An 18,916-nucleotide genomic window follows, 5' to 3' on the forward strand; every position below is an offset into this window, starting at 1 on the left:
ATGTCTACCAGGATTCGTCGTACTTCAAAGTTGGCTATGTGAGCCTCCACGATCAGTGGGTCATTGTGAGGGTAGATGATACCTCTTTCTTCCTCGGGGTAGAAACATATTAGATCCCAACTAGGCTTTTGACACTTGCCTCCCCTGATAGCCCTATTGGAAGATTCAGATATGGGTGTGCCGCCGCTTATGGAATATATCACATTCACCTGGCGTTGATTACGGTTATCCTTTGAAAGGTGAAGGAGGAATCGATTAATTTTTCCTTCACGCACCAAAGCTTCAATATGATCACGAAGGGTGGTACACTTCTCGTCGTCATGGCTGTTATGCTCGTGGTAGCAGCAAAATGTGCCCGTGTTCTTCGTGGGCTTGTAACCTGACTACCTCGGTACTGGCTTCGGTATCAGGTGTGCTATGCTTGGGTAAATGGCCACGCATGTGGTGTTCAAAGGTGTGTATGTCTCATACCTCGAGGTAGGGCCTGTCCTAACACATGCTTGGCCCACTGTGTTGACTGCCTGGGGGCGGGCATTATCGTGGCGATACCCTTGGTTATCGTGATAGTGTCCCTCACTCATTTTACTAAAATGAGACTGGTGATGATGGAAATCTTTCCTTTTGCCTTGAGATTTATATGTCTGTTGACTTGGCGAAGTATTAAGTAAGGCAGGGGGAGGCACCGCTGCCGTTTGGAAAGTCGATGTCTTCTCATTTGGTTGGATCTGGCTTCCACTCCCTACTTGCTGATAAGAGGTGGCTGTTGGGGGTTTCCCTTGATATGTCCTTGCCTCAGCGGAGGCATGGTTGTAAGCCTGTGCCATCACCTCAAAGTAAGTCTTCCAAGTGTTGGCATTGATCATGTACTTGAAGAAATAATCACGTAGGCATGTCGTGAAGGTTTTGAGGGCAGTCTTGTCGTCTGCATCGACACAACTGGAATACTCATGGCTGAAGTGGCCAACATACATACATATTGACTTGTCTGGCTTCTGGCGAATAGTGTACAAGTCATCCGCAGAGTGCAAGCGATCGGTCTGGAAAATGTGTTGAGAAACAATCAGTTTCCTCAATTCATCAAATGAGTCTACCGTCTTAGGTGGAAGATGGCAATACCAGTTTAGAGCTCCGCCAGAGAGGGTGGAGGGGAAGAGAAGACATCGTTCTTCGTCGGTGTGTATTCGGTATGTCATTGTGGACTCAAAGAGATTAAGGTGTTCAATCGGGTCCTCATTTCCAGTATAGAGTTGCAAGCCAAGCTTATACTTTATCTTTGCTTGGAGGGGGGGTGTCGAGGATCCTCCTTGTACGAGGGCCAGGCCTAGGTTGGTTCCAATCAGGTATCTCAGCTTGTCATTCGGCCTTCAACTTGTTTACTTCCTTAAGGAACTGTAGGACAAGAGGGTCCTAAGTGGAGTCATGTACCACTAGAGCTTTCTTTAGTAAATCTTCATCTCCTTTTGGAAGTAGGAAGGTTTGATCAAGAGCATGTGTTTTTTCCCTGGAGTCGCCGTACTGATGTCCAAGGTATGTATGTCGGAACATCTCTGAGTCCCCTATACCTTCGTGTTTCTCTAAGACTTGTTGCCCCTTCCCCAAATTGGTAGCCGGTCTGGGATATGGGAGGGGACCGAGTCTTTCAGAGACCCTTGGGTCAATGATCTTCGAGCTTACATGGATGGGATTGTCTCGATGTTGCTTTAGGAAGTCTCGATAGTAGTGAAAGATGACTTTCGATCCTTCCACTCATTCTGTAAGAATGTGCCTTCCTCCACTCCTCCTGCTTCGGGTCGAAGCAGCTGGGTTGAAAGAAGTCTCATGTTGGTCGCCATTTCGATGAGTAGCTCGCTCCTCAACAGGAATACCCAGGTCGAGGACAAATGACCCTCCGTGTTAAGGGGCACCCAGTTGATGGTTGACTTCTACAAGGGTGATGAGCTCATGTGTTTTAGTATATCTACCCTCGTGGAGCATCTCGAAGACCTTCTCATACTGCTCTTGAAGGATCTCATTCTTCATCGCTATCTTGTTATTCTGAGCCTCAAGCTCATCGACTTTAGCCTGAAGAGCAAACTTCTTTTGTTCTTTCTTTCGTTGCTTCGCACCAGGTGCAAGAGGGGTGTCATTCTGTGTGCTGTGGCTTCCTTCGCTCCCCATGTTGGAAAGGGATGCCTGGTCAAAAGACAGTATACGAATGGTGGAAACCAGCTTAACAAAGCTGAAGAGAGTGGGAATAAGTGTCGTTCCCACAGACGGCGCCAAATGTTGATCCACGAAATCAGTGGGGACTTACAACAGAAAGTGTTAAGTTTGTGACCTTCACTAGATTGCTCCGGTCACTAGTGTGGATAAGTATGTAAATGGATAGAGATAGGGAAGCAAACACAAGATGTACGTGGTTCACCCAGATTGGCTACATCCACGGAGTAGAGGAGTTCTCATTAATTGTGAAGGGTTTACACAAGTACATAGGTTCAAGCTCTCCTTTAGTGAGTACAAGTGAATGATTTAGTACAAATGACATTAGGCAATATTGTGGGAGAATGATCTCCTTTTATAGAAGAGAGTTTCTAGCTTTGTTTTGATATTGACACGTGTCGTGTTGTGATTGGCTTCTGATGTTGACACGTGTCGTGCTATGATTGGCTTCTGATATCGACACGTGTCGCGCTGTGATTGGCCACCTGGTTGAAGGGAAACTCTTCTGGGTCCTTGACGGTATAACGTTGACCAGTGCTCAGTAGTTTCGAGATTGGTCAAGTATGGTACAAACAAGCTTAATTGAGAGTTAGATTTAACTTATTTCTCCAACTTTTATGCTTTACATGTGGTTAGGTTTTCCTAATTGAAACACTAAAATCAAGATGAAAGGTTGAACAAAGAGCTATCCATTTTGGTTAATTCCTCATGGTGGTGACCATATCAATTTGGTGGGTGTCCAAGATCCTTTGTCACATGAACACCAAAGACCTAAATTCAATTAAAGCACACAATGCATGGCCGCCTAACAACCTAACGGCTGCGATCGACTCCTTTTACGTGCACGTCCATGATTTTCCCAAAATGTAAGGGACGTTTGGTTCTCAAACGAAAAAATGTGATTAGATAACTCACCATGTGGGTTGGGTTATGAATAGGAGTCAAGAAGAATTCATGGCCTTAGCAACTGGTGTTGGATTTAGTGGCATCATATATGAATGTTTCACAACTAATCTTTAGTAGTTATACACACATAAATTTTGTGTGCGACTCAGACCAAAACTATATAACATAAGTTTTGTCTTGCGACTCAGACCAAAACTCTATTGACATGAAGTAAACAAACACCTAAATATAAAAGCCTTTTTATACACACACTTTCAAAACCAGCCTAGATGGTGAGAGTTAAGTAGCCAAAAGCATCACTAGCTTGTACTCTAACCCAAGCAGCATGGGACACGTGGAATCCCATGTGAATCAGCAAAGGACCACCTTGTAAGGCTAAATGCTCTAGGGTGACCTAACGGAGCCAAGATTTCTTGTGAGGAGAGGCTTTTCTTCACAAATGTAAACACAAAAAACAAATGGTGGATAATTATTACAAAGTTAATAACCAAAACATCGAAATTACGTATTCCTAGATAATGATGTGTTTGAAAGTGCTTTAAAAATGACTTAAGACGCTTTTAATGAAAGTGCTTTTAGAATCTTCACCAAAAAAAAAAAAAAAAAGTGCTTTGAGAATCAATCCTTAGTTAAATGCAAGTGAATCTTAAAAAGGAACTTAAGTACTTTTTGTAAGAAGTACATAATTAGTGATTCTTCCAAAATTCACTTTACAGTGCTTTTGGAACACAAAAAAACTTTTCTAAAAAGCGCTTTCAGTTATTTTAAAAGCATATCCAAACATGTACAATATTAATCGTTGCATGATAATCTTGTCATTTATACTCTTAATTTTAATAGGGAGAATCAACAAAAAATTCTAAACACTAACACATAAATAAGAGGTAAGATAGAAGATAAACAATAAAAAGTTATATACAACAAGATAGATTTTACAAATCTTATAGTTGTCGAATTAATTTGAATTTTGGTATTTGACTATGTATATGAATTTGAATTTTGGTATTTGACTATATATATGAATTTGAAAAATGAGAAGAAGAATAGCTTTCTTGTCACATCCCGACCCGGGCCCCAACCACATTCCGGGCTTGACTCCACCGCAGCACGATATTATCCGCTTTGGGCCCCAACCACGCCCTCACGGTTTTGTTTCTGGGAACTCACACGAGAACTTCCCAGTGGGTCACCCATCCTGGGATTGTTCTCACGCGAACTTGCTTAACTTCGAAGTTCCTACGGAACCCGAAACTAGTGAGCTCCCAAAAGACCTAGGCTATGTGGGATGTTACACAATTAATCTCAGATAGATTATCAACAAAATAATAGGTAGATAAATACAATTATTCATGATACATGCACAATATAATATAAAAATATAAAAAAAGAAAAAGAAAAGAGGGACAAGTGATATAGGTAGACAAAAACACACAAAAAAATCGTGAAGAAAAATGATATTGAGGGAGGAAACACTAGAGAAAATGCTGATTCGATAGAAGTTCAAAGTTAATATATATATATATATATATATATATATGAAGCAAAAAAAAAAAAAGATGAGACAAAGAACCCAAAACACAAGATTGACTAATAAAATTTTTTTTTTTTAAAACCAATCAATGTACATTGATCATCCTTATGAAAGGAGGAGCAGAAGAAGAATATTATGGTAGAAGATTATTGGGCAAAATAAAGCAGGAAGAGAAAGATATTGTGAGGGAGAAACAAGAAAAGAGAAATGAATGATTTGGGGAAGGAGAAGAAAAAAAAGGAGATTTAAATCCCTAATCCTATAATTAAGGATAATATTAACATTAATCACAAACTTAAAAAAAAAAACAGTAATTACTTAATTGGTCAATTTAAGGATAAATTTGGCAAGAGAATACAAATAAATTTATCCTTAGACGTTGAGATTGTAGTGTATGTGTGTGACATATTATGAGACGTAGAGGTTATTTCCTTGGTTGGTTGGTGACCACGTGGAGCTCACACACACAACACCCACCTTCTCTCTTCTTTCCCGTGCTCTCTCATCTCTCAAACTCTCTCTCTCTTCTCTCTTGTACGGATGACACCCAAATCCCTTTGAAACGTGACAGATTGAGGGACTTAAGCACACCATTGTGTTCATGAAGCTCAGATGAATTGATTGGTACCATTTTTAGGTAAGGAAACCTTCGATTTCACATGAAAACCCTAGCTCTGATTTTGTCATTGTTCATGCATACGTGAAATCTTGTGTTTCAGGGAATTTGAAGCTTATAGGAAGCTTAAGGAGGTCCTCACAAGTCTCGGGGTATTTCATTGGAAGGAAATGGACGTCGGAGGGCTAAGATCAACGTGTATCTACGTAAGCCGAACTATCGAGCTTTCTTGAGGAAAACCTAGTAAATCTTAAGCCTTGAAACTTATATAACGTGATTCTACATGTTATTAGCTTCATTTTGGTACCAATTTTGTGGAAAATGGTGAAGAAACGAAGGAGAATAAGCATTTTAAAGTTTTACCCAGAAACCGGCGAAGTCGCCGGCGACCGGCGAAGTCGTCGGCGACCGGCGACTCATCGGAGAAGAAAAGAGTATATTCCGTCAAGGTTGACGAAATATGCTAGCGCCGTCAGTCATCTTTAACTGTTACTGTTGGGTTTTAACGGAATATTCCCTAGAATATTCCTGACGGCGTTGACTGGTGCCGTTAGTATGCTTGTTACGTGGCCGCGCGTGGGGGCGCGTAGGGCCGTGCTCTTGCCAGCGCGTGGCGGCGCGTGAGTGGTCCAAAAATTATCCTAAAAATTTGGGGATGATCCTGAGGTTGTGTAGGTCACTGTGGTATATTCATATACCCAATTTGAGCTATGTATGAGAAGTTATTAGTTAGTTTTATCTATGTGCTTTAAAATAATGTTTTTATGGTTAATTCGCATATAGGTGAGACTTATCCTGAGGACGAGCGCATTCAAGGGCGACTCGGGGGCTATGAGGACGAGCGCATTCAAGGGCGACTCGGGGGCTATGACCTTTCGACATACCAGTGAGTGGGCTTTTGATTTTCAGTATATATCTATATACTTAATATTTTCCCAGAAATATGTGTTTAAATGCAAGTATGCCTTAAATGCCATGCATATGAATTTATATGTCATATATGAATTGGTATATGATGCATTATATATAATTGTGGTGTTGTGGATGCTCAGGTAAGCTCATGTGAGTTATGTTTGGTTATGTGAATTATCGATGATGTGATATGTGATTGAATAAGGTTGAGCCCATAAAACTGCACTTAGGGTGATTGTGATTTAGCCAGAGATATGGCACATGCATGTTTATTATGTCACCTCCCGCACCATATGCTCATATTGGATTCAATTTAGGTGCACAGTCTTGTCGTACAGACCTTTATTATGGTTCCGACTCATAGGTGATTAGCGATTTATCGCCCAGCTATTATGTGAGAGTAGTATTGAGCATGATTATATTACACCCATTATTGTTGTACAAACCTTTTCATTTGGTTCCGACTCTTGTGTAGTATATTGCCGTATAGGTCATTGTAGTGACTCCGGCTAGATTGACTTTTGAGCTATGAATTCAGCTGTACAGACTACCACAGGGGTTCTGGCTAGCATGTTATATTTCTATGAAATTATTCTTACCTGATCTCCGTTATATCTTGGCATGGCATACATATGAATATGAGTATGTAAAGTATGATTTGAATTGATATATTTACATATATATTTATGTATATGCTTATATCCTGATTTTGTGAAAAATTATACATGTTTTACAGTGAGGGGTTAGATATGTTGATAAATGAAATGGTTTTGTAAAACATTTGTTTTTGCCCACTCACGTTTTCTGTTTTGCGCCCCTCCAGGTTTTAGGTAAGTTTGCAGTTGCTGGGTGTAAGGACTTCATCGGTTCTGACCTATCAAAATAATAGTAGGACATTCCTGGTACTGTATAATTAGTACTTGTCCTACTGGACTACACCTAAACTTTCTATGCTCTGATTAGGAGTATTTACTTTTGTATCTTACTCCTAACACTTCCTGTTTAGTAGTGCACTCTTGTAGTTCGGTTTTTAATTATTCATATATTTCTTATCACGTGATGGCCAGTATGCTTCGACCTCGATCGGGGGTGTCAATATTATAGGCAAAGATTGAGATAAAAATCATAAAACACATTAAAAATAAAAATATCAAGTAATTTAAAAATACCAAACACATTAAAAAGTTATAATAATTAATTTACATGTGCAAAAAATATGAAAAAAATAGGCAAATGCTCGTAGTCGCCTCTGCGCTTTGAGGATGGGTATATGATTGTTTGAATTCTTAAAACCATACAAACCTTCTTGAATCGTATTTTAAAGGGAGTTCAAAATAAACAAAATTCATAATCATTAATGTATAAGTCTGAAAGATGTGAAAGCATAATAAATGTTCATAATTGCATCCTCAACGTTTAGACGATGGTTGCATGGTAGTTTAGATTTTTAAAACCGTCCAAATCTCATGAACAGTGTTTTTTATTTGAGTGCAAAATTAATAATAATTATTGTAGAAGTGTGAAAAATGTAATCACTCGTAATGAAAAGCTTTACAACTTTCATGAAGGGGTTAACTCCGAAATTTAGTATGTATATACTAATTTAGTATTATGTTTTACATTTTTTTGGTTCAAATTATGTTTTTCATTTTTAGTTTTATTGATTTAAAATGTATTTTTCTTAACGGGGTAATGGGTCGGGTCATATTGCCTGATAATATTAATGGGTTGATTTCGGGTCGGGTCATATTACCCCGTTTACTTTAACGGGTATTACACGACACGACCCGTTAAGCTATCGGGTATGACATGAAAACGACACGAACACGAGAAACACGAGGTCTACTCAAGTACTCCATTTCTTGGTATTTGTTCTCCAAAAAAAAAAAAAAAAATACACACACACACACATATTTGTATTGATGTGTATTTGGAAGCTTGGATTATGTTTTCATTTGTCTCGTTTTAAGGGTGTGACTAAATTATTTTAGAATAGACCATCCATGCATTTTTCTTTTGTGGATAATAGCTGTTCATCCATATTTAGCATTCGTAATTAGCAATGTGCAAAATGAGCTTAATTGAGAGTTAGATTTAACTTATCACTCCAACTTTTATGCTTTACATGTGGTTAGGTTTTCCTAATTGAAACCCTAAAATCAAGATGAAAGGTTGAACAAAGAGCTATCCATTTTGGTTAATTCCTCATGGTGGTGACCATATCAATTTGGTGGGTGTCCAAGATCCTTTGTCACATGAACACCAAAGACCTAAATTCAATTAAAGCACACAATACATGGCCGCCTAACAACCTAACGGCTGCGAATTAATTTGAATTTTGGTATTTGACTATATATATGAATTTGAATTTTGGTATTTGACTATATATATGAATTTGAAAAATGAGAAGAAGAATAGCTTTCTTGTCACATCCCAACCCGGGCCCCAACCACATTCCGGGCTTGACTCCACCGTAGCACGATATTATCCGTTTTGGGCCTCGACCACGCCCTTACGGTTTTGTTTCTGGGAACTCACAATATTAATCGTTGCATGATAATCTTGTCATTTATACTCTTAATTTTAATAGGGAGAATCAACAAAAAATTCTAAGCATTAACACATAAATAAGAGGTAAGATAGAAGATAAACAATAAAAAGTTATATACATCAAGATAGATTTTACAAATCTTATAGTTGTCGAATTAATTTGAATTTTGGTATTTGACTATATATATGAATTTGAAAAATAAGAAGAAGAATAGCTTTCCTGTCACATCCCGACCCGGGCCCCAACCACATTTCGAGCTTGACTCCACCGTAGCACGATATTATCCGCTTTGGGTCCCGACCACGCCCTCATGGTTTTGTTTCTGGGAACTCACACGAGAACTTCCCAGTGAGTCACCTATCATGGGATTGCTCTTGCGTGAACTTGCTTAACTTCAGAGTTCTGATGGAACTTGAAGCCAGTGAGCTCCCAAAAAGCCTCGTGCTAGGTAGAGATGAGAATATACATATAAGGGTTACAGGATCAACTCTCTTGGGCGATGTGGGATGTTACAATCCACCTCCCTTAGGGGCTCGACGTCCTCGTCTACACACTTCTGGCCAGGGATTGGCTCTGATACCAAATTGTTACATCCCGGCCCGAACCCCCACCACATCCTGAGCTCGACTCCACTGTAGCACGATATTGTCCGCTTTGGGACCCGACCATGCTCTCACGGTTTTGTTTCTAGGAACTCACACGAGAACTTCCCAGTGGGTCACCCATCATGGGATTGCTCTCGTGCGAACTTGCTTAACTTCGAAGTTCCGATGGAACCCGAAGCTAATGAGCTCCCAAAAGGCCTCGTGCTAGGTAGAGATGGGAATATACATATAAGGCTTACATGATCCACTCCCATGGGCGATGTGGGATGTTGCATTTCTAGACTTGGAGTCCTGCTTCTGGGTTGCACTGTGAAAGAGAAAGATCAAAGTAGATTTTTTTTTTTTTTTAAATTTATAAGTGAAGGTTTAATGTAGATTTTTTTTAAAAAAAAATTCTATAAGTGAAGGTTTAATGTTAAAGTTGTTTATAGCAATTTAGTGCTACGGTCTGGTGGTATTCCTCTTTACTTGTAAGTGAGAGGTCTTAGGTTCGAATCTCGTGGATGGCGAATTCAATACCAAACTAAGTTGCCATTGTATGGCTTAACCGAACTTCCCCCTCCCCTTAGTGTAAAATATATTTGTTGTACTAAAAAAACAAAAGTTAAGGTTGTTTATCAAATGTCAAAGATTATTAATTTGATGTCATATAAATATAATAATTGTGGTGGGATGTAACCAGACTTGGAAGTTGGCATTTGGAATTAGGGAAGAATATGTTTAAATTTGTTGCTTTGTTGACAAATAAGAGCATAGAGTAAATGAATGAAGCATGATAATTGAAGGAGGGTTGAAAAGAAAAAGTCAGGATAGCCGCCCTAGGCCAATCCTTGTCCCTCCGCCATAGTGTAGTACCGTGAAGGGTAGAGTAACAACAAAAATTTCTTAATTAGTCACTTATTTTAATTGATTCTCATGACAACTCTCCCATTTTCAATACATTATCATGTATTGAATATGGAATTCTATAACATTTGTAGAGTTTGAATGTTTCCACAGACCCCACATAGATGATAGTTATGCAGACTTCTAGTAGAATTGCACTTGTACATTTAGGTGGAATATGTTTAAATTTGTTGCATTGTTGACAAATAAGAGCATGACTGTATGAATGAAGCATGATAATTGGAGGACGGTTGAAAAGAAAAAGTCAGGATTGGTTAATTAGTCACTTATTTTAATTGATTCTCATGACAATTCTCCCGTTTTCAATACATTATCATGTATTGTATATGGAATTCTATAACATTTGTAGAGTTTGAATGTTTCCACAGACCCCACATAGATGATAGAGTTATGCAGACTTCTAGTAGAATTGCACTTGTACATTTAAGTGGAAGTTTGATCAAGGCATGTAAAATAGACCGGCGTATAAAATAGAGGGAGTCAAACAAAAATTCAACTATCAGTGCCGAAAGCTAACCTCACTTGATAGACTAAAATTTGTTTCCATGTAAGAAGACTTAAAATATAAAGCGCGAATTGACCAAAAGGAAGTTCTGGCTTTATATATAGAGAAGATAAGTAAACACATTCAGGTGGCATTAAGTATCACAATACAAACATAGACAGTCCAATGGCCCTGCAGCTGGAAGAAGAGGAAAACTTCGGCTGTGCCATGCAGCTGGTGTTTTCTTCTGTGCTGTCCATGTCTATGCAATCAGCAATCGAGCTAGGCGTTTTAGACATCATAGCGAAAGCCGGTCCTGGTGCCAATCTGTCTTCATCAGAGATTGCAGCCCATATCGGCAGCGGCACCAGGAATTCTGAGGCACCGATGATGTTGGATCGTATTCTAAGGCTCCTAGCCAGTTACTCTATTCTCAGCTGCTCTGTCGTTGCTAATGAAGAAGATGGGTCTGATTCTCAGAGGCTCTACAGCCTTGGTCCTGTGTCCAACTACTTTGTGACTAATGAAGATGGTATTTCTTTCGGTCCCATGATGGCATTGATTCAAGACAAGGTCGTCCTAGACTCCTGGTCTGTTTAGTACTACTCTCTTGCCCCTACGAATTAACCATTGCCTTAACCCTTTTCTCTTTTTATTCATCTATATTTTGTTTTTAGAATTATTAGAGATAATTAGAGCAATAGTTCTGAATTTTAGTTCAATTGGAACTTTGGTCTTTAAATTAAATATCCCTAAATATTGGTCTCTAAACTTGTTACAATGGAAAACAATAATTTTTTTGAATAACTCCATATGAACTTCGTCCCTATTTGGCCCCTTTAAACTTTTTATTCTAAAAGGAAATTACCAAGAATGTTATTCAGAATGACTATTGCTTCACATTATGGCAAGTTTAGGAAGCAATACTACAAAAATTTTAGTTCATGAACCAAAGCTTAAATTGTGCCAAAATTGCACCAATTTTTTGAAATTATTATGAAAAAGAAACCAATATAACTTGAAAATAACTTATCTATTTTGCACGACTCGCTATAAACTCATTTGGCAATTTTCATTTGTTTCATTCTGGAATCACTTACAAGTTATTTATTTACAACAAATTAGAAATTGCCACATCAATCATTGTAGAAAAGAAATTGGTCTCTCTAGCTTTTATTTTCTAATTAGCCTAATTACTAGTAATTATCTTGTTTCAGAAAAAAAAATAGTAATTTATCTTTTTAACTCTAACTTGGGTGATACACATTGACATTGATAGGTCCCAACTGAAAGATGCAGTTGTTGAAGGAGGAATTCCATTTAACAGGGTCTATGGCAAGGGGTGTTTTGAGTACCTAGGTTTAGACCCCAGGTTTAATCAAGTTTTCAACACAGCAATGTTTAACCACACCACTATTGTCACCAACAAGATTCTTCATCTCTACAAGGGTTTTGAGAAAATTACCCAACTTGTTGATGTTGGTGGTGGTTTGGGAGTCACCATTAGTCTAATCACTTCTAAGCATCCCCATATTAAGGGTATCAATTATGACTTGCCTCATGTCATAAAACATGCCGCTTCATATCCTGGTAAAGATCACTTTAGTTAATTTGATTCGTAATAGTTAGTTGGAACATGATGTTTGCACACTCACCATTTTCCTTTCCCTACACACTTATGTTTTAGCTTCAGGTTGAATAAATCATATAAGAATCAAAAGACATAAATATAAAAAGATATACAAAAGAAGCAAACGACATGCGGGAATTATTTTTCTTCTTTTTTTATTTATCATGCACAAGCCCTGCAACTTAAAATAGGAATTAATTTATTTTTGCAGGGGTAGAACATGTTGGAGGAGACATGTTTGCAAGTGTTCCATCTGGGGATGCCATTTTGTTGAAGGTTATTTTTCATTTTCCCGAACATTAATTTTATTTTCCTCTTTAGTTTTAGGTCATACGAACAATGGTTACAATGTATCTTTTGATAAATTTGTAGTGGATACTTCACGATTGGAGTGACCAACACTGCCTAAAGCTGTTGGAAAATTGTTACAATGCTATTCCAGATTATGGAAAAGTGATTATTGTGGAAGCACTTCTTCCAGTGATGCCAGAGACTAGCACCGCCGTGAAGAGCACCTCCCTACTTGATGTGCTTATGCTGAGTCAAAACAGGGGAGGAAAGGAGCGGAGCCGAGAAGAGTTCATGACTTTGGCAACTGGTGCTGGATTTAGTGGCATTAAATATGAATGTTTTTTTTCCAGCTTTTGCGTGATGGAGATCTTTAAGTAAACACCTATGTATGTGAAGATGATCGGCAAAATAGTGTTATGCTTGATTATTATTTCTTTGAGCTATGTCTAGATGTGTGTATAAATAAAAATAACTGCTAGATGTGGGTATAAATAAAAATAACTCCGGCTCATAATTCGTATGTACGTGAACATGATCAGCAAAATATTTTTCTTATAACTACAAGGAGATATATTATGGCAAAATGTGTACGTATGTATCTGACTAGAGATGAGGCCTTTTGGCGGTAAGAATTGGGTGTTTATGCTCACCAACTTCCCACCTCTGTCGCCGTTTAATGAGTTGATAACTCGGCTCCTGCTCTTTGAATCCAAGCAAGCTATGAATCAGGCTGTTGCTTCAACTCCTGCTACTTTCTGGCCGTAATTCTGTTGTTGGTTTGTCTAATGGTGCTTCTGGTTCGGGCTCCTCGCAGTAATGGTGGTGGACGCTCTAATGCTGAGCGATATGGTCAGCGTGGTGATGTGCATCAACGCCCTGGTATCCTTGGACCAACCCTTGTCAACCGTAGAGCTCAGAGTTGGGCCTGCAATCAATTTGGCCACATTGTCGCGTTTCGTCCTCAAGCTACTCGTTCAAATGATGATACTTCTCGTGCTTTTGCTGGTATGCATATTGCTTCTTCTTCTGATCCATCATGGTAATCGGATACTGGTGCTACACATCATCGGGTATGGTTCTAATGGTGTGACCCTCCCTATTGCGCACCGGTAATATTTCATTTGAGTCAGGGTCATTCATTTTTCGCTTATCGCAAGTTTTATATGTTCCAACAATTAAGAAAAAATTATTGCCGTATACTTTAAGAAGACATCTAAGCCTCTAAAACATTGATTTCATATCTCATTCGACAAAAATATCCTCTCTTTTTTTGGAACTTTAACAAAAAGCTCTCGGTACTGTTTACTTTAACGAAAAACCATATTTTCACACTAAAAAGTCAATCATGGTACTATTCACTTTACCCTTTATTTTGTTTTTATCGTTAAAACTCAAAGTTTTCAAATCATTTTCATTAGTTTTTTTTTTTTTTTTCATCATCTGTGTTATACTTTAGTGATTAGGGCTTTGTTCTGCAATGGACGTGAGAGTATCCTTAAGAGCTTGGAGAAAACCAATCTTAGAATACATGTAGATAAATAGTTGGGTGTATTTAGAAACTAACTAGAATTGGTACCCGCGCGTTGCTGCGGGATTGAAAACTATATGAAAGATTATGCAATTTCAATCTTCATAAACAATGTTTGAGTCAAAAATTGAGTTACCAATACCAATGCAAATTATACACAACCTCATCATGGATGAAACAAATTTAAATATCAAAAGAGAAATCTATTTCGTCTATTAAAAATATTACGAAGTTCTTTGGATACGAAAAAACCCAAATTGCTTCTTGTCCAAAAACATTAATGGGAAATGTTGTTTATAGCAACGTTAAAAGTTGTCCTCTGCTATGTTGGTCATTAAGGAAGCATCCCAAGCAAGGGAAAAAAAATTGAAATAAATTTATAGGTAGTAGAATCATATCATGAACAAAATAAGGATAATGTGTGTTTACCTAGTGTTTCTGTGTGCAGAAAGAAGTCTGATTTTGCACGAAATGGATATGACCTTCTCTGGCATTTCTATAGAACGCGATCAAAGTTTTGTGCGTTTCCAACTTACTTGCAACCAAGTTTCTACAAAAATATCTTTTTCAAGAAAGTAATTAGACCAAGGCATAAGAGATTATAAGAAAAAGTATAGAAAATATAAACCACATATACCACTTATTATACTACTTTGTATTCCGAATACACCTAAAAATATATCGCTTTCTAGTGAATGGTTCGGTTCCAATTAATTCCACTTTAGTTTCTTTCAAACCCTTCAACTTATCCTTGACTTTTTTTTTAACAGCATCATAATTAAGAGTTAGCTAATAATAAATATACAAATATGTTAACCTTTAGTTGACCCTCGACATGTGCTCGGAAGAGGGCTCTTCCAACATCCTGAAATCATGTCAAGAGTTAAAAAAGAGCAAGAAAAAACTAATGTAAGAGCTCTGTAAAATTGAGGCGGAGCATATTACCTTATAGGGCCTCTTTAAAATCAGGTGGACCAAATTCTATTGCCATCATCATCCAATTTGTCAACCATCTGAAAAATGAAGAGAGAGTATCTACATAACTAAAATCTGAAAAGTAATAGCAAAAAATGAGTCGGTTGTTTAAAACAACGATCTAGTTAAGACAACATCTATACTTGCATATAATTCACAAATTCTGAGATAGAATAGTGTAATAAGGAATTTCCACCAAGTTCCTTTTTAGAGATCCACCAGTCCCTCTCAAAAATCCCACTTCAATGAAAAGGAAGTTAGACCACACTAAAAAATGCATTACTCCAGCTTTTTTCAAAAATGTTCTAAGAAGCTAAATGCTTGAAGAACCTAAGAAGATAATATATAAATTAATACTAAATTGTAATATTAAATCTACATATACTAAAGTAAAGTTATCGTAAATGCGCAAAAATAAATCCAAACAAAAACTTGAAACTAAAAAACAAATGGTTATCAAACAGCACCTAAAGGAATACACATTTTGGATTTATTAAATGGAGTTTTTCAAGACCTTCAATTAAGTGAAACTAATATACAAATACTAAAGAATAATATCGCATAGCTTTACCTCAATCTTCTCAAAATTGATCATGACACCCCCTTTTGTACCACATGGAATATCCCTTGCCTACAATGTTGCTAACAGAAGCTTTCAAACCTATAATGAATGGAAGGACAGAATCCTCAATCTTCCAAACATGGATTACCAAAGTTACCTGATCAGTCTGCAGGGTCACTTGAACAGGGTCAAAATGGGTGACCGGAGGCAGATTGAGATGAAAACCTGAAATTTGAAATAATGAGAAGCAGGCAAATTTAAGGCCCTATGCAAGCAACTTCTCAATGCACATCACCTGGATCTGTAATTGTCTTCAGAAGAGCGCTTCCACTCCAATATACCCCAACATGACCTTCTGGGATTGATATCAGTCCTTGGTTGATACCCAGGTTCTGGTTCACAACTAAATTTATTAATATTCACATAATCATGAGACACGATTAGATTATTAGGTTCACAACTAAATTAAAAAAACATTCACATAATCATGAGACATCATTCCAACTCATTTCATATACCCAAAAGAAAATCTAAAATGAAACTATGATTTCCACCACAAAGAAGTTGGAATTCTCTACTGTCACCACCCTGTTTTCTCTGCCCTGAAATTGGATGAATCCAATATTGGACACATATTCTCACACTAATTAGCAAAAAAAAAAAGAAAAAATCTAAAGTTTTAAGAAATTGGGAGCCAAAATTCAATAATTAACCAAAACAAAGAAAAATATCTAAAACCCAGATTTGAAAACATAGAAATAAACATATATGCCACTCGCCATTTCAGTGGCTTCTGGTTCTGTAAGGTTATTTATTTGACTGCTGTAGGGTATACGAAACCAAGCGTAAAATAAATGGAGCATGTTCAGAAAATATCCCAGATGAAAACCCAAAAAATCAGAAGAAAGAAAACCAAAAAATAAAAGGCCTAATCGGATAAATGGTCCCCGTGGTCATAAGGTATTCGGATGATAGCCCCTGTGGTAAAAAAATTCGGATTTAAACCCCTGTGGTCTAAGTCTGTTAGGATTTATGCCCTTCTGTTAAATAATGCTGACGTGGCTGCCACATATATGCCACGTGGCTGCCAAATGTCTGCCACGTGGCAAAATAATAATTTTTTTTTAAAACCTGAATTTTTACAAAAAAAAAAAAAAACCCAGAACCTCCCCCCCCGCCCTCCACCCGTTCCCCCCCCCCCCCCCCGCCGTTCTTCTCCTTCTTCCTTCTTCTTCTTCTTCCCGCCAGTCTCCCCGCGCGACTCCTCCCTCTCCCTCTTCCTTCTTCTTCTTCTTCTTCTTCTTCTTCTTCCCGCCGGAGACCAGCTCCCCCCCTCCCCGCCGGAGCCCTCTCTCCGCGCCCTCCTCCCTCTCCCTCTTCCTTCTTCTTCTTCTTGCAGATCTGCGTTTTTTTTTTTTTTTTGTAAAAATTCAGGTTTTAAAAAAAATTAAAAATTATTATTTTTGCCACGTGGCATATATGTGTCAGCCACGTCAGCATTATTTAACAGAATGGCATAAATCCTAACAGACTTAGACCACAAGGGTTTAAATCCTAACAGACTTAGACCACAGGGGTTTAAATCCTAACAGACTTAGACCACAGGGGTTTAAATCCGAATTTTTTTACCACAGGGGCTATCATCCGAATACCTTATGACCACGGGGACCATTTATCCAATTATGCCAAAATAAAAATTACACGTTCCTAAATTTCTTTTTGAGGTTTTATCAGAAATTTGTAAATCAAAATTAAATTCCAATCCAAACTCAAATTGCAAAACAATCAGAGCATACAAATTTAATAACCCAAAAGGTTAATGAAACCAAAGCTATACTTGAGTACCTCACTCAAAGTTTCAGTTGGGTGTGTAGCATATGCTTCCCGATAAGAAACAGCTTTCCGCAGGCGCTTCCCACGACCAAGAGCTACTTCTTCCTCACTTTGATATTTCTCCCATCTACAAATCCAACAAAATGCAAGTAAGTCCTTAATAAATCAAGAAAATGGGAGATGGAAAGCACTTGGTACACAGGAAACCTCATCATAAACATTAAAGAATTCAACCTTCTCTCGAAATCCAGACGTCAATTTCATCGGTTCCTCCGATTTCCAGAAACCAATCTGAAGCATGCAGCAATCCTAGTAAAGAAAAGGAGGGAGAGAGAGAAGGAGAAGCAGGGGTTTTTTTTTTTTTTTTTTGGATGAGAGAAAGCAGAAAACAACAGAAGAGTCGAGAAGCGGAAGTCGAAGCAGCGATGATGGACGCGTGGGATAGGAGGGCAAACCCGTCTTTTTTCTGTGTAAAATGGAAAAAAAGGGCTCATATCAAAGGAATTGGATGGCAGTTTCGTCCTTACACTGTTAATAAACAGTGTTTTTGTTGAATTTTAGTATATGTATAATTTGTTTTTTTTGTTTTTAATTCATATACTGCCTAAATAGTAATTGCATATTAGAATAAACACCTTATTTAATAATAAAATTCCATGTGCCTGTACTTAATATTATGTGAGGTGCCAATATAAACTTTATTAACCAAAAAAATAAAAACACACACACATTACTATTGATGAGTATTTGGAAGCTTGGATTATGTTTTCATTTTTCATTTTTTATTTTTTTGGTCTGAAAAGCTAAATGCATTAATCCGATAGTAGGGTACAGGCCAACTCAAAGGAAGGCAAAATAACTCAAATACATTGGGAAACAGATACATAAAAGCTTAGCCCAAATAAATAAACTAAAACGGGAACCCAAATCCTTAAGTTTCGACCGTAGAAAGAAGCATCCGCCACCGTCATCGCCACGAAAGTCTTGCTAGCAGCTACTGAACTAGCAACACTAGAGAAAATGACCAAGTGGTGAAAATGAACAAGACATCGCAGCACAAAAGTACCAAACCCACACCAAGAAGCACACCACATCCAGATTTCTTCACTAAAGATGCAGAACCAAAAGATAGTCACCAGATCCAAATTCCATTCACGAATCCCAACAAATATGTACAAACACAGTAACACATGGATAGTTTGTGAGGCTAAGGGGGTATGTAAAATACCCTTACTTTGGTTGAAGTCGCAGTACGCTTGGCCTCGATGGAAATTCGGCAAGCCATTTTGGGGGGGGGGGGACAGTGAGAAAGGGAAATAAGGTTGGCAACCATATTTGGTCCAGAGTCATGCAGATCAGAGCAAAGGATGGGGTGGGGATGATTTAT

General features: G+C 37.9%; 1 protein-coding gene and 1 long non-coding RNA gene across 2 annotated transcripts; one reads left to right on the top strand and one right to left on the bottom strand.

The window, feature by feature from the left end:
* Window positions 1-10,841: 10,841 nt before the first annotated feature.
* Window positions 10,842-13,151, top strand: LOC114821537 (caffeic acid 3-O-methyltransferase 1-like). Its single transcript, XM_029094084.2, has 4 exons — window positions 10,842-11,300; window positions 11,990-12,300; window positions 12,552-12,616; window positions 12,713-13,151. The coding sequence occupies exons 1-4, from the start codon at window positions 10,897-10,899 to the stop codon at window positions 13,007-13,009; spliced, it is 1,077 nt and encodes a 358-aa protein (XP_028949917.1). The 5' UTR covers window positions 10,842-10,896; the 3' UTR covers window positions 13,010-13,151.
* A 1,953-nt stretch (window positions 13,152-15,104) lies between these two features.
* On the bottom strand, window positions 15,105-16,242 carry LOC139192070 (uncharacterized). Its single transcript, XR_011575867.1, has 3 exons — window positions 15,854-16,242; window positions 15,706-15,765; window positions 15,105-15,172 (listed from the first exon to the last, which is right to left on the bottom strand). It is a non-coding gene; the product is annotated as an uncharacterized lncRNA (long non-coding RNA).
* Window positions 16,243-18,916: the final 2,674 nt, after the last annotated feature.

Source organism: Malus domestica, chromosome 15 (genome assembly GCF_042453785.1).
Source record: "Malus domestica chromosome 15, GDT2T_hap1".
In the NCBI taxonomy this organism is placed as follows: Eukaryota; Viridiplantae; Streptophyta; class Magnoliopsida; order Rosales; family Rosaceae; genus Malus; species Malus domestica.

Excerpts from the sequence above, each read along its gene's own strand:
- LOC114821537 (XM_029094084.2), top strand. The coding sequence starts at position 10,897 with ATGGCCCTGCAGCTGGAAGAAGAGGAAAACTTCGGCTGTGCCATGCAG. Across the intron at positions 11,301-11,989 it reads AAGGTCGTCCTAGACTCCTG|GTCCCAACTGAAAGATGCAG; the intron begins GTCTGTTTAGTA and ends TGACATTGATAG. Across the intron at positions 12,617-12,712 it reads GGGATGCCATTTTGTTGAAG|TGGATACTTCACGATTGGAG; the intron begins GTTATTTTTCAT and ends ATAAATTTGTAG.